This window comes from Chelonia mydas, chromosome 10 (assembly GCF_015237465.2).
Source record: "Chelonia mydas isolate rCheMyd1 chromosome 10, rCheMyd1.pri.v2, whole genome shotgun sequence".
Lineage (NCBI taxonomy): Eukaryota > Metazoa > Chordata > Testudines > Cheloniidae > Chelonia > Chelonia mydas.
The window spans coordinates 70,903,922-70,923,527 of NC_051250.2; the positions used below are offsets into that span (position 1 = coordinate 70,903,922).

General features: G+C 41.9%; 1 protein-coding gene across 16 annotated transcripts in view; it reads right to left on the reverse strand.

Moving 5' to 3' along the window:
- The window catches only part of AKAP13 (A-kinase anchoring protein 13), a 323,045-nt gene that overhangs the window by 219,026 nt on the left and 84,413 nt on the right, over positions 1-19,606 (reverse strand). For all 16 annotated transcript variants that reach the window (XM_043524664.1, XM_043524676.1, XM_043524674.1 and 13 more), the window contains exon 3: positions 11,594-11,636. In XM_043524664.1, coding sequence (XP_043380599.1) covers positions 11,594-11,636 — 43 coding nt within the window. The remainder of the gene's footprint in view (positions 1-11,593; positions 11,637-19,606) is intronic.

Here is a 19,606-nt window from a genome sequence, read left to right on the forward strand (position 1 = left end):
GGCACTATGGAGTTAAAAGGAGAGATTCAGAATTCCTGGAGGCTAAGTACATATGACCATACTGTTTGTTAGACTGTTTCCTATCAATGGTATAATTTCTAAAGCAGAGCAGCTGTATCTAAACTCATCGGTTTTCAGCCTTTCCCCCATTTAAAGGCACATGGCAGCAGAAGGGCTCTCCTCACTCTACTCTGATCCGCTCTCTAGCATCACACGCCAAAAGATGCAGCTCAGACCGCTGTTTGATTTGAAGCGTCAATTTCCCTACCAGCTGCAAAACAGCCTCTCCCACTTACAAATATTTCACCACAGCACTTAGAGCTACAGTAATAATCAAGCCAATTTTTAAAGTGACGTACTTTTTTGCAACTAGGAATATAATATACTGTATCTATATTTTACTAAAGACCTGTATTTTTCCTCTTGCCCTAGACAACTAGTTCTTTTACTCCTTAACAAACAATCATTTGCAACAAGTAGCACTGACTCGAAAGCAGAACCTCAGCATTAAAATCTTTGTCCTGTAACGCAGCTGCCACTGGGTGGCAGTACATAGCACTGATCTCAACAAAGACTTACTATATTTTATTTTCCGTTTATAAATAAAAACATATTGGTTTATTTAGACAGCTATATGTCACATAGCATCTTCCCTACAAACTGTGTCTCAACACACTTTACACAGCCACATAAGAAAGAGAGAAAGAGGTGACAAGCAAAGGAGAGCAGATATGTTTTTCTGATGAGATTTGAAAGCTTACAGTGATTTGAAAACGTACACTGGCATTCAGGTCTTTTTTAAAGGGGAACTGAAAAAACATTTTCAAAAGCCATTTAAGAACCCAAATGAGCTGCAGAATACATAGATTTAATTTTACATAAATAGTAATAGCTCGCTCTGATATGGTGTTTTTCATCAGTACACCCCCAAGCACGTCACAATCTTTTAAAATACATTTATCCTCACAACAGTTCTGAGCATAAGGGAAGTGATGATATCCTCATTTACAGATGGGGAACTGAGGTACAGCGAGGTTAAGTGTCTTTGCCCATGATCACCCAGGAAGTCTGTAGTGGAGCAGAGAACTCCATATCCTACGCTAGTGCCCTAACCACCAGATTGTCCTTCCCCCCACATACTTCACCAAAAAGAACAGTTGAAGTCTCTGTTAAGTCCTGGGATCTGTGTTCTTCCTGTGACAGCTGGTCACATTATCACCCAATGTGGGGTAAGGGATGCAATTCTTTCCACTGTTCCTGCTGCTAGCGAGCTCCCCAGCCACTGGGGAGATAGCATATATCTGCCAGGCCCTGAGTTCTCTATCTTAACAAATTAGTTACTGTGCATTGCATAGTAGCTACTTTTCCAATGAAGAAGTTCATAAAGCTTTTTAGTACTCAGGGTTTAAAATAACCAACTTCACGATAAAGATGTTACAGCTCAGAACAATATGGTGCCTTCAGCAGGGGGCAGAGGGGCCTCCGGGAAGGGACAAATTATTTCAATATCACGTAGGCTATAATACTTCAAGATAATGGTGACTTAAGGGCAGAATCTCAGACAATAAATGCCTTGCGTTTGTTTGTTTAAGCCAGTCCATTTATGTTATTTCACCATAAGATTTACATACACAGACAAGCCCCATTTATACCCACCTAGCAGAAAAGATGCAATATAGGGTGGGAGAAGTAGGAGGGGCTGGTTCAAACTAAATTAAGTAAACTGTGTGTCAGTGTTTGGAATGCGTGAGAAATAGGGGAGGAAGGCTGAGAAGGGATTTACCAACTGCAACTCACCCCATGACCAGTCTGGAAGGAGTATGGTCTTTAAGCAGGAAAGCTCTCAATTGATGGTCATTTCATTTCATGAGGCTGCTCTAGATAAGACTGCTTTAAATATGTGAATTAACATTATATTAAATACATGATCGATGTGTGAAGGTGTTTACATTGATATTCAGCAAGGCTCATGGGTTAATGCAGCTCCTAGTGTGAGACTTATCAAAGTGGCTCTTAAATTGTGGGGACCTGTGAGGTCTGACCTAAGAGGCAACAACAAATTGCAAGTCCAGGATTTAAGCAGCAGCATATTTGTTTTCAGGAACACAGCACCGTGCTTCATCAGCAGTGGTGGACTCTACAGTTCAACAGAATAGGAGACAAACTATCCTTGCATGACGTGGACAAGAATTTGGGGAGTTGGGAATGGAAGGATCACAGATCAAAGGCCAGGATAGGTATCAAACATCATCATTTGGTGCATAGTTTAATAAGGACAATTTTGCAGGAAAGAAGTATATGCAAGGATACCTTACATTTCCATCTGGGAGACAAAAAATAAAGATACAAAGGGAAAGCTGCACATTGTTCTTTAGAGCTGCCAAATATAATGTGTTACTCTGAAAGGTCAGAACTTACCCAAGCATGATGCTTTCTGTAAGACTTTCTAAAAAGTCTCCTTAGACCCTTTAAATAACTCTGACTAATATTTTCTTTGCTCCTCATTTAAAAGTCCTTCTCATGTTGTGGAAGTCAAAGGTTTTGGGGGTGGAGGAACAGAAAATCACCTTGTCATTAAGAGAAAATTCAAGTGCCCAACTAATACATTACAGGAGAGATTATCAGAGTCTCCTGCCTTTATAACTACAAAACCAAATCAAGATCAAAGCTTCTTTTCGTCTTGCCTGAGGATCCCAAGAGAAAGTCACACAAGGTTACGATGTTGCTTGTAATAATGTTCATGGACTACTCCCATATTAAAAAACGACCAAGATACATTCTGCTTCCTGCCTGTCATTATCAGATACCCACAAATCCCAAGTGACCTGTATCACCCTGGCTCTCCCCAAGAAAGCAGTTTTACTGCCTTTAGGTAACTGATTAAAACGTATCTGTCCATCCAATGGCTTCGGAAACAAACTTCATTGACAGGAAGCATCGCACACAGCAGAGGCATTTCACTTGGGCCTCATCCCTCTGGTAAATATTTTAAAAGATCACTAATTATAGTACACAATGCTGGACAAGTTGCACACTTTGAGACTCCGTTTTAGACATGGTAATTATTCTGCTGTCAAACACTGACCACTTTGACTCCTCTTTGTGTTTTCACTCACCACAATATATTTAAATTTGGATTTTAATCAGCCATTGTCCACCTACCCAGCAGGAAGTAATTACTTTCTAACCAATTTCAAAAAGCTCAGTTTCTCCATCTACACTGGCAACTTTGGTACCTCGCCATCTCTCATAACTACTGTTACTGTTTAAATGCAGACAATGTGCTTGGAACTGTACTAGACACACAGATGAAGACAGCTGCTGCTCTGGACAGATTACAATCTAAACAGGAGACATGAAGAAGGTAGCACACATTGGGGAACCTAGAAGAGTTTGCCTGGTTTTATTAATGCCTCTCTCTTCCCTTTGTACGCAATGTTGTGGTGGTGAAGGCACTAGTGGGTTTGTGGGCCCTAATCAACAGTCTCAGAATAAACAATTGAAAAAGTTTTAAGCTGATCTCTTTCCTGTGGGGTAGAACATATAAACATGGGTCGAGCAGCATGAATTAAGCTTAGGCCGTCTGCTAGGGAAGCAAATGTTGTTCTCAACATGTGAAGGAAAGATAGGAAGAGGCCAATATGGTTCCATGAGGAGCTCTTTAATTACATGAATATCAAAAAGAACTCCTACAAAAAAATGGAAACATAGCCAGATGGCTAAGGCGGAGTGCAAAAGAATACCACAAGCATGTAGGTTCAAAATCAGAAAGGCTAAGGCACTAAATGAGTTACACCTAGCAAGGGACATAAAAGGTAATAAGAGATTCTTTAAATTCATTAGGGGCAAGGAGAATGTAGGTCCTCTACTTAGCGGGGAAGGAGAGCTAGTACCTGACAACATCAAGAAGGCTGAGGTGTTTAATGCCTATTTTGCGTCAGTCTTCACTAAAAAGGTCAATGGTGTCCAGATACTCAACACAATTAATATTAACAACAAAGCGGAAGGAGCACAAGCCAAAATAAGGAAAGAACAGGTTAAAGAATATTTAGATAAGCTGGATGTTTTCAAGTCGGCAGAACCTGATCAAGTTCATCCTATGGTTCTTAGAAAACTAGCTGAAATAATCTCAGAATCATTAGCAATTATTTTTGAGAACTCACGGTGGAACGGGTGAGGTCCCAGAGGACTGGAGAAAGCTAAACATAGTACTTATCTTTAAAAAGCGGGAATTACAGACCAGTCAGCTTAAGTCTGATACCTGGAAAGATACTGGAAAAAATTATTAAACTATCAGTTTGTAAGCATCCAGAGGATAATGGGATTACAAGGAACAGCCAGCATGGATTAGTCAAAAACAAATCGTGTCCAACCAACCTAATTTCCTTCTTTGACAGCGTTACTAGCCTGGGGATGGGAGGAAGCAATAGATGTAACATATCTTGGTTTTAATAAGGCTTTGACATAGTCCCACATGACATTCTCATAAACAAACTAAGACAATGTGGTATAGATGAAATTATACACTACAAGGTGGGTGCACAACCGGTTGAGAGACCATACTCAAAGAGTAGTTACCAATGGTTCCCTGTCAAACAGAGAGTGTATCTAGTGGGATCCCACAGGAGTAAGTCCTGGGTCCTGTACTATGCAATCTTTTCATCAGTAACTTGGATAATGTAGTGGAGAGTAAGCTTATAAAATATGCATATGACGGGGAGGGGGCGGGGTTTGCAAGCACTTTAGAGGACAGGATTAGAATTCAAAATGACAAATTGAATAACTGGTCTGAATTCATCAAGATTAAATTCAATACAAACAAGTACTTCACTTAGGAAGGAAAAATCAAATGCACAACTAGAAAACGGGGAATACTTGGCTAAGTTTTAGTACTGCAGAAAAGGATCTGGGGGTTACAGTGGATCACAAATACAATATGAATCAACAATGTGAAGCAGTTGCAGAAAAGGCTAATATTCTGGAGTGTATTAACAGGAGTTTTGTATGTAAAGCATGAGAGGAAATTATCCTGCTCTACTCAGCACTGGTAAGGCCTCAGCTGGAGTACTGTGTACAGTTCTGTGTGCCACTCTTTAGGAAAGATATGGACAAATAGGAGAAAGTCCTGAGGAAAGCAACAAAAATTACAGAAGGTTTAGAAAACCTGATTTCTAAGGAAAGGTTTAAAAATGGTGCCTGTTTAGTCTTGAGAAAAGAAGACTGAGGGGGGACCTGATAACTGTCTTCAAATATGTTGAGAGGGTTTTTTTTGTTTTTTTTTTTTTAATTAAAGCGGATGGTAATCAATTATTCTCCCTATCCACTGGAGGTAGGGCAAGAAGTAATGATATTAATCTGCAGCCAGGGAGATTTAAGTTAGATATTAGGAAAAACTTTCTAACTATAAGGGTTGTTAAGCACTGGAATGGACTTCGAAGGAAGGTTGTAGAACCCCCCTCATTGGATGTTTTTAAGAACAGGTTGGACAACCACCTGTCAGGGACGGTCTAGGGTTACTTGGTCCTGCCACAGCACAAGGAGCTGGACTTTATGGCTTCTCAAGGCCCCTCCAGCCCTATATTTTTATGCGTCTATGAAATAGCCCCAGCCTCCCCCGATTCAACCAACTTTGAGCCACAAGGGGCATGATCAAGCTCTCACTGAAGTCATCGGAAAACTTTCCTTTTTCATATATGCAATACACAGATGATCAATTATACAACTAAAGACTTTCATCAACTTTCTATAAACAAGCATGATCTAACACCAAAATTTGATTTATCAAATACTATGTGTTATAGTATGTGTCAATTTTACTATACTTCTGTGATTGGAGACTAGCAGAGAGATAAATGTTATAAAAACACTATAGATAGGTATCACGAAGGCTAAAATTGGGAAGTACCCAGTTCACTTTTTAAGCAAGACTATTAGACATCATATGTAACTAAAGACTTGATCTTGATCGTTTACCCCCGTACACTCTATATTTATTGAAGGTATGTTGGTAATAAGAACATAACTTGTGATCCTTGATCCTTTAGTTAAGTCTACAGTAAAGCATCCAACAGAACTCTCAATTATGGTACAAACCATAAAAAAGCAAAATATTGCCTATATAAAACTTATTCATATTTCCTTTCTAGTTATTTAAATTAGTAGCAATTCCATTCAGCCCAAAGAATTGACTAAAACTGAATTTCACTTATAGACAATGGTGCTTCTTTTAACTAAATCAGAAATCAAAGATCACTTCAAAAAAGTCTAAGTGCTAAGAAAACTGAGAGCTTGTCTTCACTACAGGGGCAAGTCAACCTAAGTTACGCTACTCCAGCTACGTGAATAATGTAGCTGGAGCTGACGTAGCTTAGGTTGACTTACCCCAGTATCTTCACGGTGCTGTGTCGATGGGAGATACTCTCCAGTTGACTTCCCTTACTCTTCTCAGAGAGCTGGAGTACCAGGGTTGACCAGAGATTGCTCTGCCATCAATTTAACAGGTCTTCACTAGACCCGTTAAATCAATCCCTGCTTCATCAATTGCAGCAGCATCAATCTCCCTGTAGTGGAGACCAGCCCTGAGAGACTAACCTTGTTCTACCAATGCATCTCAACCCTCACATGCAACAGAACTGGCGATTCCGGTTCAAAGTCCCCAACCGCAATACTGTCAATAAGGACAGCACCTCCTGATATTCTAGGTCTAGTTGCAAGTTTTCTGAGTGAAAAAATATCTATGACATAGTTAAGATGAGAGATTTCACTGTAAGACCTTCAGAAAACTAAGTCTGATGTTGATCATATCCCTCCCTTCATAAATAAAATATGTTTGTCACCTCCCAACTCCACACCCACATTTACACTCACTAACAGAAGGGACAAAATAATTTTTTATGTCTGACATGAACATACAAAATCCATCACAGAGTCAGAGCTAAGATTGAAACTCCATTCTTAATCCACTTCACTGCTTAGGAGATCCCTGAAATGATGGAATGGTGTTGCAATATGAAATGACAACGGAGAGGAGTTAAAGGCCATTTCTAGATTTAATTCTGTGCCTTTGCTTTAACATAGAAGTTCCCCTATGATGAGGTGAGGTAGATGACTGGATAACTATGGCGGTCCATGGAGAATTGTCCAGTCACGTAGCTTTGGTTCCTCTTTCATATATCCTGCTTCTAAAAATGCACTAGAAGGCAAACAGGGCACACTGAATATTTTCCTAATGCCATTTTCCATGTAATTGCTGCAGAGGTCCCAAAAAGATTATGGAATTGTGAACAAGATGAGAGGTGGTCCTTACAATTGCAAACTGGAGGGGAAGAGGTCCATTATAGCAGCATACACAGGAGGCTCTGGATACTGATCCCAGTCATGTGACATAAGCTTTTGTAACCCTGACCCATGTCACGTGACCGTAGCCAATATATAAAGTGCATTCTCTGACTAGCACTACTGCACCCCACAGCTTGATTATAGTGCATAAGATCATCTCTGTGTTAAAGTGTGGTCCATATCATAAAAATTTTTTGAAAGCTCCAGGTTAGTAGTGGTAATTCATCTGTTACAGGGATATAGATAATCCTTGTCAATGACGTCCCAACTCAGAGTTACTTGTCATCAATAAGACTGCAGCTGATATAACAGAACCTCCCACGTTAGGGAGGGGAAAAGTGGGTTTAAACTTATTTGCCTTAAATTCACACTATAATTTAAAATAGAATACCACCTTTTATAAAGTAACTAAGTGTTGACAGTTACACTGGGCTGATAGCTGCTTGACCTGCCACCTGATCAAATATTGGGATTAATTATATCCCATTCTGCTGATGTTTCCCCATGCTACACTGAGGAACACTTGACTGCCCTGCCTCTTCGGACACAAATTGCAAGGCCTTGTGCCTGAATCAGGGAGTACACTGGGAGCCGAGCCAAATCAAGGAGCTAAGAAAGACCACATTAAAAAGTATTGTGATAAAGTGTAGGTAACTTACTCAGAGATTAAAGGAGAGATACAATCGTCACAGGGGAGCGAAATAAAACAAGGGCCAGTTGCTTTCAGCATGAAGCGTGAGCCCACGTTCACACAGATGCTGGAAGAATAGACTGACTTCATCACTACTTGCTGATTTTTTTTTTCCAGAGCGGTTGTATCACATCTGCAGTTTACAGTTCTTGGCTTTAATTCTCACTCACCAGAGAATGCCGAAATGGAACGCGGACATTTAATTCTAAAAATGGATTTGAGCTTCTCTCTTTTGGTCTTCAGATAAGCTCTCTGAAAGGTCTGTAGCCATATCATCTCAGGCTGTGACCTCACCAACTGAGCAGAGACAGAATGGGTCAGCTCTTATGGAACTGGAGAATGAAAATCCAGGTGATTTAGGAAGTAGTAGTGGTGGTTCAGTAGGTGGCTCTCCTTCCCTCCAAGTCAGTGTAATGAATCAATTACCCAGTATGGAGCTGAAGGATATTGTTTTATTGGAAATACCTTCTTTTCTATCACATACACAAACTAGGTCCTGAGCACACGTAACCTCTTCGGTTCCCACAACACTTTTCACAAGTATAAGAGCATTAACCTAGCTGTCTCAGTCAAGTATCAACTGCATTCTGCCTCTAATTAGACCTTGAAGTTCAACTGAAGATGTTATTTTTCACTTTCTCCCTCTAAAAGTGGCAGAACAGTGATGCTGGTGCCTAGCAGCTGTCAAAAAAAGAGGCAGTTTGGTGTATGGAAAATGGATCCCTAAATATATTTTTACTTACACACTCTCCACCCTCCACCCCCCTTCAGGATGGAAGTTGCTAGAGAAATAGCAACTGCTACTCATATTTAAAACTTTTTTTTAATTAAGAAAATAAACACATTCAAAAGACCTCCTAAAAACCACACCAAAACAAAAACTTTTCCTGGAAGCAATCACTGGTGTATGGGGCTCCCCCCAGATAATCACCACTTTCGTTTCCAATAATTTGCTTTGTAGATGGCATATTCCTTATTAACAAATGAATGACTTGTTTTGAACACAGTTCTTAGCTTTCTGAAATGCAGCCCCCAACCAAGCCTTTGTATGGGATGTCTAATAAATGTCAATCTGAAAAAGAACACAAATTCCAAGAACTTCTGGTGCTCTTTGATAGTAATGCCCACTGCTGACTGGTCCTGAAAATTATTCTGTCTCCCCCTTTTGAACAAAAATAATCAGAAAGTGGTTGATCTGTTTTTGATATTAATCTTTTTTCTCTTCCTCTCATATGGAACAATCCACTCAACCGATAGATATCGGTTATCAATTAGTGGTAGGTGGAACATGAAACTGATCCAAAAAACTACGCAGTACATACATTGAAAGCAAACATATTAATTTTCCTGGATTGTCTGCATTTGCTGAAACTGGCTCTTGATTTCAGTAGAAGCAGATTAACTTTTATAGCTTTGGCCGGGGGGGTGCAAATCACCAGAGCAGTAACAGTCATGTCATGGCCATATCAGCATAAACAAAGAAAAACCATCCAGTATGCCAGTATCATCATCATTTTGTTCATCATTGTGCTAAACTAAATTTCCATTTAATCCTTCCCGCCCCCACACAAGGAAAAAGAGACCTTGTAAATATGTCCAATGCATGAATTTATTATCTATAAAATGCAAAACAATCAAAATGATAGGGGGAAAAATAAACTTAGCTTGAGTGCAACATTAGGACTGAGAAATCAAGCGCTCAAGAACAGGAAATTCATAAAGTTACACACTCAAATTTAATTCACTCTGGTGTTTACATCAAATATATGTATATAACCTGCAATTTCTTGTAATCGCTCTCTGGTGGTTCCGAACTTTAAAAAGAGGTTTCTTCTAAACTGACCGGGCTATAATCTGCCTGTGATTTACCAACTTTATGTTAAAATTTGTTACAAGATTATATAATACAGCTGTGGATTTCAATAAACCATTTTTACAGTCACTTTTCAGAGGAGAATCACAGTCTAGTGCTGCTATGTGAAACAGAAGATGGCAGCCTTGGGGTAAAAAATTAAGCCATGGACAGAACAACAGTGCAGAATTAAAAATGACATGACATGAAAGGCCAGTATAGTCCACTGTGTCAAACACCCAGTGCTCCACAAAAAACTCCCCAACACCCTTGCCCACTAAGCTCTTACTTCTACCTGCTAAGGCTGTCTACACAAGCACTTTTCTTCCACTAGAACAAGTGGACCTCTATCAATGGTAGCAATGGTGAGACTATAAATGTATGCTGACCACTAGAGTTTTACCCACCATCTTGGCAAACTCTGCTCAGACCAAGCATAGACAAAATGGAAGCTAAAACCTTACTGACAGCCAGTGGCCTGCCGACACTCGAACGCCCAACATTGCTACCAATAGAAGATGTCGGTGGAGCTATACCCAGAAGTAGCAAGTGACAGATTTTCCAAAACAGCCTAGCATAGATAAGGTGGTTGAAGTTCCATTGACTTCAATAGGAACAGGATCAGATGTTGTGTCATCAGAAGACTCTTTCCCATACCATTATTTTATCAGGAGAGAAGGATAAGGTCATTAAAAAGCCGACAATCTACAAATTAACAGTTAAGGAATCTGTGTTTCGAAACAACAGGTTGGAGTCTATTTAAGGGGTTTCCAGATTGGAAAAGGTGGAGAGAGGTATAAAATGTGCATTGCTAATTGTTCAGTGCACATGGCAAAGGTCCCTAGGACAGAATTGCTTGAAGAGAAGTAGCTTACCTAGAGTAGGACACTGGTTACTTATTTTTAAAACTGGTACCGTACATTTACGTTCCCTTCCAAACAGGGAATACATTTTGAACAATACAAGGATTCCACAAGCAAACCACTAACATGATGCACATCTGTGGTGCTATATACAGTAAAACACTTAAGCCTCCTGCCACTGATTCCAAAACATATTTGAACAATTTATATACATATGTGTCTAGCTCTTGTTTGGCAGTTCCTATCATGCTGCAACAGGGCTTCTATTCAGAAGAAAAAGCTATCCTGTTCTTTATTATCGTGGTCATCCATGTCACCAGCTTCTAGAGAGACTGATATAAAACATACCGTACGATAGAAATCTTAGAGAGTTCTCCTGCCATTTCCTGATGATGACCCAGCTCCATTTCTGTCCTGTCTAAGGTCTGACAAAAAATGATACCCTAGGGTGAACATTAAGGTTTCTTGTTTCACACACAAACTGCAACTTGCAAGACCTCTCAATATTCCCTGAGTTCCAACAGCACTGACGTCCACCCAGAAATGTTCCCCAAAAAGGAAGGGGGCATTTCTATGCTTTTAAGCTTATACATGGTGCAGAACTGTGTTCTACATTACAGCATTCCACAAGTGGGAGCCTTAAATTTTCTACTTAAAAGGTATTATCCGGGTTAGCTAAAAAGCTTCTTTTTTTATTGCAGTATTAGACCTTTAATTTGATTTATTTGGGGAGCAAAGAATAAAACAAGGTAACCAAGATCCCTGGGAAAGAGCAAAACTGCATCAAATAGGTACAATTTGTGACACAAAAAAAGAAGGAACAAGTAGTTTAAATGTTGGTCTACTCACATATAATGGAGCTTGCTGTGGATTAAGTTTCATGACCCGAACACTGAAATGGAAGAGAAAAGACGTGTTAAAAAACTTTTTTTTTTTTTTGGTAAACTGCAGAATCCTAAATAAATAATATAGAAATCCACACAAGTCCACAGCTTGAGAAAAATTTCTCTCTAACTGTAGTTTCACACTACTTTACCTTATGGGTCCAGCTGAACTAAATAATACAACAACCAAATTCTTCCATCCTTGCTCATACTGGGCAGCACTGAGTAAGGGTGGCAGAATATTGCCCAAAGGGAATAGCTAGACCTTCCAACCTCTCCTGAACAAGGGGTGGCATGAAACTGCACCAACCTAAAAGCAGAGCAGTGGTCACTGTTCCCTCTAAGCTGTGCGGGTGAGCACGCGCACATAGATCCTAAACCCCATGCACACAGATCCTAAAGCCCGCACGCACAGCAAAACACCGCGTGCACATTTGTCCCGCATCCCAACCGTGCATCGGTCGGGACGCCCTTTGTCCCGATATCGGGGACCGCTCACCGTCACCACCAAAGTCCCGGGACTGGTGTGGCGGCGCTTCCTAGGGCAGCTCCTGGCGGCTCACCCCGCGCCGGCAGGAGCCAGCAGTGCAGGCGGCCCCTAGGCACAGAGGCGGAGGGGGTCTCCATGTGCTGCACCAGCTCCCTCCTGCCCAATCAAAGGTCTGGGGGTGGGGCTTGCAGGCACCAGCAGTGGGCAGAGAGCCCTCTTTCCCCCCACCCCTCCGCCCGACCCTAAGAGCCAGAGGGACCTGCTGGCTCTTAGGGTCTCTGTGCGCTGCCGGCACCTGCAAGCCCCGCTCCGCGGCTCCAGCAGCTCCCACTGGTGCGTTTCCCAGCCAGTGGGAGCCATGCAGCTCATGCTTGTGGCGGGCACAGCACATGTAGAGTCTGGAGACACACCCCCCCCGTGCCGCTCTGACCCTAGGAGCCGGAAACCTCCCAGCAGGGCTGGTGAGTGCAGCCAGGGAAGGGGGCAGGGCGTGATGGAGTGAGTGTCTGGGAGGTCTGTGGTGGGGTGCTGGGCTGTGAGGGTGTGGAGGGCGCTGGTCAGTGGATCATTTGGACATGCTGATGTGTATTAAGAGTTAGATGGAGGACTGATAGATCTGGACAGAGTTTATATTGAATGTGCAAATGAAAAAGATCGCAGGGAAAAACAGCAAGGTTAGTTTAGTAGTCTTTGACATTTCGACCAATAAGGAAATTAAAATGCATTTGTAATTACATATCTTATTCTTGGCTGATAATCATTTATTGATATTTTTTAGGAAAATTTTAAATTTGAAACACAAACTCTTGTTTTTCTTTTTTTACTCATGATGTCTCTTATCTGAAAACCCATATAAATTGACACAAATTGCAAATTAAAACTTTTTAAATGTATAAGCATTTTACTCGCTTGGACACATTTGCCTCATGGCGCACAAATTTGAACTCTGCTTCAAAAATTTGCACAGAAGAAATCTTTTGCGCACATGGCCTGTCAAAAATTAGAGGGAACATTGGCAGTGGTCCCATTTTGCTCTGAGGGAAGGGGAGGTTACTTCACCCATTTCAGGCAGAAGTTTACTCCTTCCCTCTGCACCCAACCAGCTGCTTTGGCCAGAGTGCAGGGAAGGCAGTGCCAGGACTCCTCCCAGTCAGGGGCAGAGGAGCCAGCAGCTATCTACCGGGTTGATAATAGTTAGCGGAGAAGGAACTCACTCTCCTTTACCTTCATATCAGTTCACTTCTCTTCATTCCCAAAACACATCCTAAAAGCCACTTGTTTCCGAATGTGTTCTTTAGTGTGACGACTGCTGTAACCTTTCTACGCATCTGACACCCCACTGATATTTGCCCCCTTTTATTGCTTTTGTTGGGTCCTTTATAGCAGTGGTTCCTAAACTAGGGGCGCCACTTGTTCAGGGAAAGCCCCTGGCGGGCCGGGCCGGTTTGTTTACCTGCTGCGTCCGCAGGTTCAGCCGATCCTGGCTCCCCCTGGCCGCAGTTCGCCATTCCAGGCCAACGGGGGCTGCGGGAAGGGCGGCCAGCACGTCCCTCGGCCCACGCCACTTCCTGCAGCCCCCGTTGGCCTGGAATGGCGAACTGCGGCCAGGGGGAGCCAGGATCGGCTGAACCTGCGGACGCAGCAGGTAAACAAACCGGCCTGGGCCGCCAGGGGCTTTCCCTGAACAAGCGGCGCCCCTAGTTTGGGAACCACTGCTTTATAAGGCGTTTTTTTTAATCTCCATGAATGTGCTGAGTTCTCTGTAATGGTGCAGAATGCCCTGAAGGTCTCTGCATGTTGCATGTTAATAATTATTATTATTCCACTATACTTTGCCAATGATTCCCCCCGCTTTTAGCACAAAACTGTTTTATTTATTGTAGCTGTTCTCCCTCAAGTCACAATTACAGTACTGATGGCTTGTTCCAGAATGAAGTGGTGAAATCCATTAGTCTGGCAAATGTATCTTCCAAAGGAATCTGGTCCCTGTGCTTGCTAGAGTGGTGTCTTTCAGGAAACATTCCAAGAAAACGCAGTACACTGGAAAATCATTCTTTATGAAATTCAGGAATGTTCTTCAGAGAAAGCAGCATACAGTGCCCAAGCATTTCTTCAGTGATAGCCTAGCCAGGAAACATCAGTCCTTGTCCCCATCATTTCCTATTCCAGTCTGGGAATCCTTAGCGGGTAAACCACACATAAATGAAAATTTTTTTGAAAAATTCAGCTGCGATTAGAGGTAGGTGCCGTTTTAATTCTGTGCTGTGACAATGCACGCTGCTTTCTAGAGCCTTTAAACTAAGGTTCTGTTAATTCTAATATGTAACAAAAGAAAATTTGGATATTTAAATGCTTTTGGGTCAATTTGGCACTCCTGAAATATAAGGGATTGCCCTTATATTGCCAGGAGATTAAAGTCTCTTGTGTACCCAAAGGGCAGGTGCAACACGCACATTGGCAATGCAACCCCTCCTTTCATAGATCCTCTGAAGACATGCCTCAGACTTGACTTAGAAGGGCCAATTACTTGAGAGGCAAGAAGGAAATTGAGGCTCTACACCCACACAATCCTTGGCTTCTATGCTTACACTGCCAACAAAAGTATCAGTTAGTGAAAACTGTGTTGATAGCTCTAGCTTCTATCCTCTAGTACTTGTCCTGAGACCCACCAACTCATTTCCCATAGGCCAACAAAGAGCCAAGAGATAGTAATGACTTTCCATCACTACTAACATGGACCATAGTACCCATAGTCCATTTCAGTACCCAAATGCTTTCACCTTCCAAATCGCCCCTTCCTATCGTGGTTGTGTCCCGTAGATTTCCCCATAACTGCATTTCCTTAAACATAACTTCCATTTCCTTTTCTTCTGATGCTGTGAAAATAAAAAGCACATCTGTAGAAGACAATCTAGGAGAATTGTACTATAGGTATGTGGGGGGAGGTGAGGAGAGAAGCTTCTCTATGTAAAGCCAATGGCAAAAAGTGTGCAAGCTTTTCTTTCAACTTCCCAAATGTTCACTTTGCTTAAAAAGGGCTATGAGAAGTTAGTAGCTGATTCTAGTATGCCTCTATTCAAATATTTCCAGGAGTCAGGCACCAGAATCCTAACTGCACATTGTGAGAATGTACACCTTAGTCCGGGACAGCCTGAATTCAGGAACAGGATATTTAAAGGAGTTTTTGTTCTCTCTCTCTCTTTTTTTTTTTTTTTTTTAATAAAGCACCATACAACATAGAAACAGAAATCAAATGTGGCCTTAGAGATAAGGATAGATTTTTGACTTCAACCTCCTGGTGAATTCATAAATCCCTTGCAATTTGGTTTTGTGATTTGTTGCATCATCAAATCCTTCCAAGGAAGCTGAAGGCTTTGCATCTATTCATCATCCTAGGATCTTAGGTATTACTATGACTGTCAGTACATCTAAACTCCCAGGACCAACCTAGAAGGGAAGGATAACATTGCAGCTCAAGTTTTGGGAATGGAAGTCAGGAAAACTTGATTCTGTTCCCAGCTCCACCATGGATATTCTGTATGACCTGGGGAAAAGATCTCTGGGTTAAATTTTGGGCCCACTGAAGTCAGTGGGAGTTTTGACATTGGTTTCAGTGGGGCCCGGATTTCACCCTTTAGTTTTAGTTGCCAAGCTGTAATAGATAATACTCATCCTACTTGGGGGCTATGAGCTAAACTTATTCATAACCACAACATGCTTTGAGATCCAGAGATGGAGGAGAGCAAAGCTTTAGTCTTATAATAGGACCTTTCAATTGTGCTCATTTCCTTCAGTAGTGATGGGAGAAAATCTCTAAGTACTTAAGGCCCCCGGTAAGCAGGATGAAAATGCCACCTGCACCTAACACACATACTTTGAATATCTACCCCCTCCCTGGGGTTTGCCTTCATTGTTAACTTAAACAGCAAACCAAAATAAACCTCAGCCTAAACTTTCTCCTGATCTTAGCAATTCCTACACTCTTTCCCCTGAAGGACACCCTCTAATTCCTTTTGCCTTATAGTCAAACCTTTTTGTACACCTTGGTAGGACTAATTATTTAGACATGCCTGGTCTGGCTACAAGGAGGAATCAGCAAAATCACTTTGTATGTCTGTGTAGGGTCCTAGTACCTGACATCTTGTTATATATACTCTTATTCCTTAACAGCTTCTAAATCTGGTCATAACATCATGTCTAGTTTCAATCACAACATTCTCTTCTCGGAGTCACAATAAAAGTTTTACAAAATAGCTGCGTTTGAAAGACTTGTTTTGCCTTTTTCCCGCCTTTCAGCTTGTAAGACAGTGTATTACTTGTGAAAATGGGGGACCAGTAACATTGGCTTGAGGGTGGCATGCTTTTGCGAGGTGCCGAGCAAGCTTCCTGCACACAGCTCTGCCAATGAACCTCACTCCTGACCTACACCAGCCCCTGTTCTATCCGCTTTAATCACACATCTCTCCCTCTGCCAATTCTCCTCAGTCTGAGCTACAAGAGCCCCAGATATTCTGGAGCTGGGCCTCTTGAACAGACACGAGAGTGTTGTCCAACTGGGTGCCTCTTCTTGTCTGTCATGAAAACTAGGTTGAGACCGAACAGTTTTTCATTTTGATACAGACCATTGTTTCAACCTACCTTCCCCATGAAGTGCTAACTAATCATTCAGATTTTCACGAGAGAGGCCCATTTCTTTTGTGCTTCTCCCGTGTTCTGGAATTAAACCCTGAAATCTCTGGCTTGACAATTTAATGACATTTGCATAATGACATGATGAGGCAAACATTATGACATCAAGCCACCACACTTCTGTCTCAAATCAGGGTGTTTAAAGGGAGCAAAAACTTTGTCTAAGCCTAGATTCTTCTTCAATATTCAGTTCCTTCACTGCCATGGAAATATTCTGCACCATACAGGAAAACATCTTTTTCTTTATTATAAACTAGAATGGCTAATTTGTATTTTTATAGTATTTGATCAGCTGAATTCACAAACAACCACATTTTACACTCCGAGACTACAGATAAAACCTGCATACTCATCTCATTGTATAGCATCTATCCTACCAAGGAAGCTGAAAATGTTTTATATACTGGCAGAGAATACTTCACCTGCCCCTGAAATTCCACCACACAGCTGCCATTCTACCCCAGCAACATTATATCACAGGGTTATTGCATACGAAAGTATTCAAGGGATGTCATATGAGAAATTTAAAAAGTGACCAGATTTTGGATCTGAGCAAGACCACACACCTAGCACTCTTACTCTTTAGGGCTTTGTCTGAAGATCTAATTTATTCTTTATTAATTTTTCAAGAGCTATTTAGTTTTTAGTTTCTCAGAAAGAACTCTGCTGAGAGGAAGGTATCCTAACCAGTGCTTTCCCACTCCTCCTCCCATTTTAAAACAGGATTTCTCTTTCATGCTGGAAACTCCCAGTCAAGTGCGTCAGGCTCCAAGGTATTTGAAGTCACCCTGCTTATATCATTGTTTGACTTCTGCGGTTTGAAGGTGGATACAGTCACATGTTTCAGAATCCAAAAGGTACATAAGCATGAATGAGATCAAGTATCAGAGGGGTAGCCGTGTTAGTCTGTATCCACAAAAACGAGGAGTCCGGTGGCACCTTAAAGACTAACAAATTTATTCGGGCATAAGCTTTCGTGGGTAAAAAACCCACTTCTTCAGATGCATGGAGTGAAAATTACAGATGCAGGCATTATTACACACATTATTATACACAGTATAATAATGCCTGCAGCTGTAATTTTCACTCCATGCATCTGAAGAAGTGGGTTTTTTACCCACGAAAGCTTATGCCCGAATAAATTTGTTAGTCTTTAAGGTGCCACCGGACTCCTCGTTGTTTTTACTCTGAATGAGGTTATGCCTAGATTTCAGAGTTCCAGTTGTCTTGTTTGTGTACACAAAGCTGCAGAGAATCTGTTTTCCTTATTACACTACACATGGTCATTTGAGTCTCCTCTCTCACAGCAGCTGCCTGTCATCTCTTGGCAGGTAAAGGTCTGATCCAAAGCCTACAGAAGTCAATGACCACTTCCATTGACCTCAGTGGGCTTTAAATCAGCTCTAAGGGTGTAAGCATTCTGGGGCAGGGACTGTTTTTATTATTGTATGCTACTACAACACCTAGCACGCTGAGGCTCCATCTCTACCTGGGCCTCTAGGCACTACTGCAACACAGGTTCTGCTCTAGCAGATTTTTCAGTTGATTTGCAGCAGGTGTGTGTGTTTGTGCTTGGGAGGGGGTGCTAGAGAGGTACTGACAGAAGTACCAGGCATCTGAGAAAAACCTCTCCCTCTGCTCAGACATGTTTCATAGAAGCCTTTACCTCCCCAAAAATACGAATTTCAGGATGAAGAGTCTTTCAAATGGAAGCAATGTTTTTTTCACATAGCCCCTGAGCAACCATGCTTCAATCACAGAATCCCTCTCTCTAAGCCACCACTGGCCTGTGGTCTGCAGCGCCTTGTGATACATACGGTTCAATTCCTGGGTCCCCACTTGGGTAGGCGGCACTTGGAGTGTTAAGAAGGGAGCCCACTCAGCCTGTGCAGGAAAGAGGCAAAGCCAACGAGTGCCAGACAATACTCAATAACAATCTCTCTAGACAATTAAATGACATCGACTGGCTTCTAGGAACGATCCCGGCTACAATACAAGGAAAACTTGGGGTGGGGGAGCCCTCATGAAGAGCGAAGCAGAAATGTGAAGGTCTCTCCAGCAGTGAAATATTGCTCTCTCAGATTTTCACAAAATAGTCTACATATGTTTAGTGTTTGTGCTACAGTCCTTTATAACCTGAAGGCTGCCTTATCATTATTGTGTGTCGCCAATAAAAGCTAAAGGCAACACATTTCTTGAATTCCTGGGATTTTGCACTGCCTGCAAGCATTCTGCAGCAACTCAGTCAACCCCGACAAGGAATGCAGATGACTTTAGAAGACAAGCATGCTTTATAGAGCCCTGTGAGCACACGGTGGACTGCCCAGCTCTGATCAGTTACAAATAGGTTACTCTTCAAAACGAAAATTAGTGTCTTGTGATACTCATGGATGGGCATGTTGGATCAGTGACAGCCTTGCCAAGCTAGCATTTTTAGCCACTAGTCCTGCTTATCCAGGAGTCCGTCCTGAAAGCTTAGCTTAACTGATGGCAGCTTAACTGAGTTTACCACATGGAACCTTTAACAGGATGGAGCACTTCCACGTTGCAATGCAAAAGGAACGGCAACCATACACAGGAAGCTATGTAGCACTGATTCTGACACGCATGAGAATCCTTTAGTCCAGAAGTTATATGCAGGCAGAGCAGCATGGGAGGAGGAAACTAGTGAGGAGGCAAATTGGGGGCTCAGTAGATAGATCTGCATATACTATACAATAGAGTTTCTGCAGCGCAAGCAACGGAGGGAGGGGTCTGCTTTGGCAGCACGTCTTTTGGTATTGCACTTGCCCTGCACTC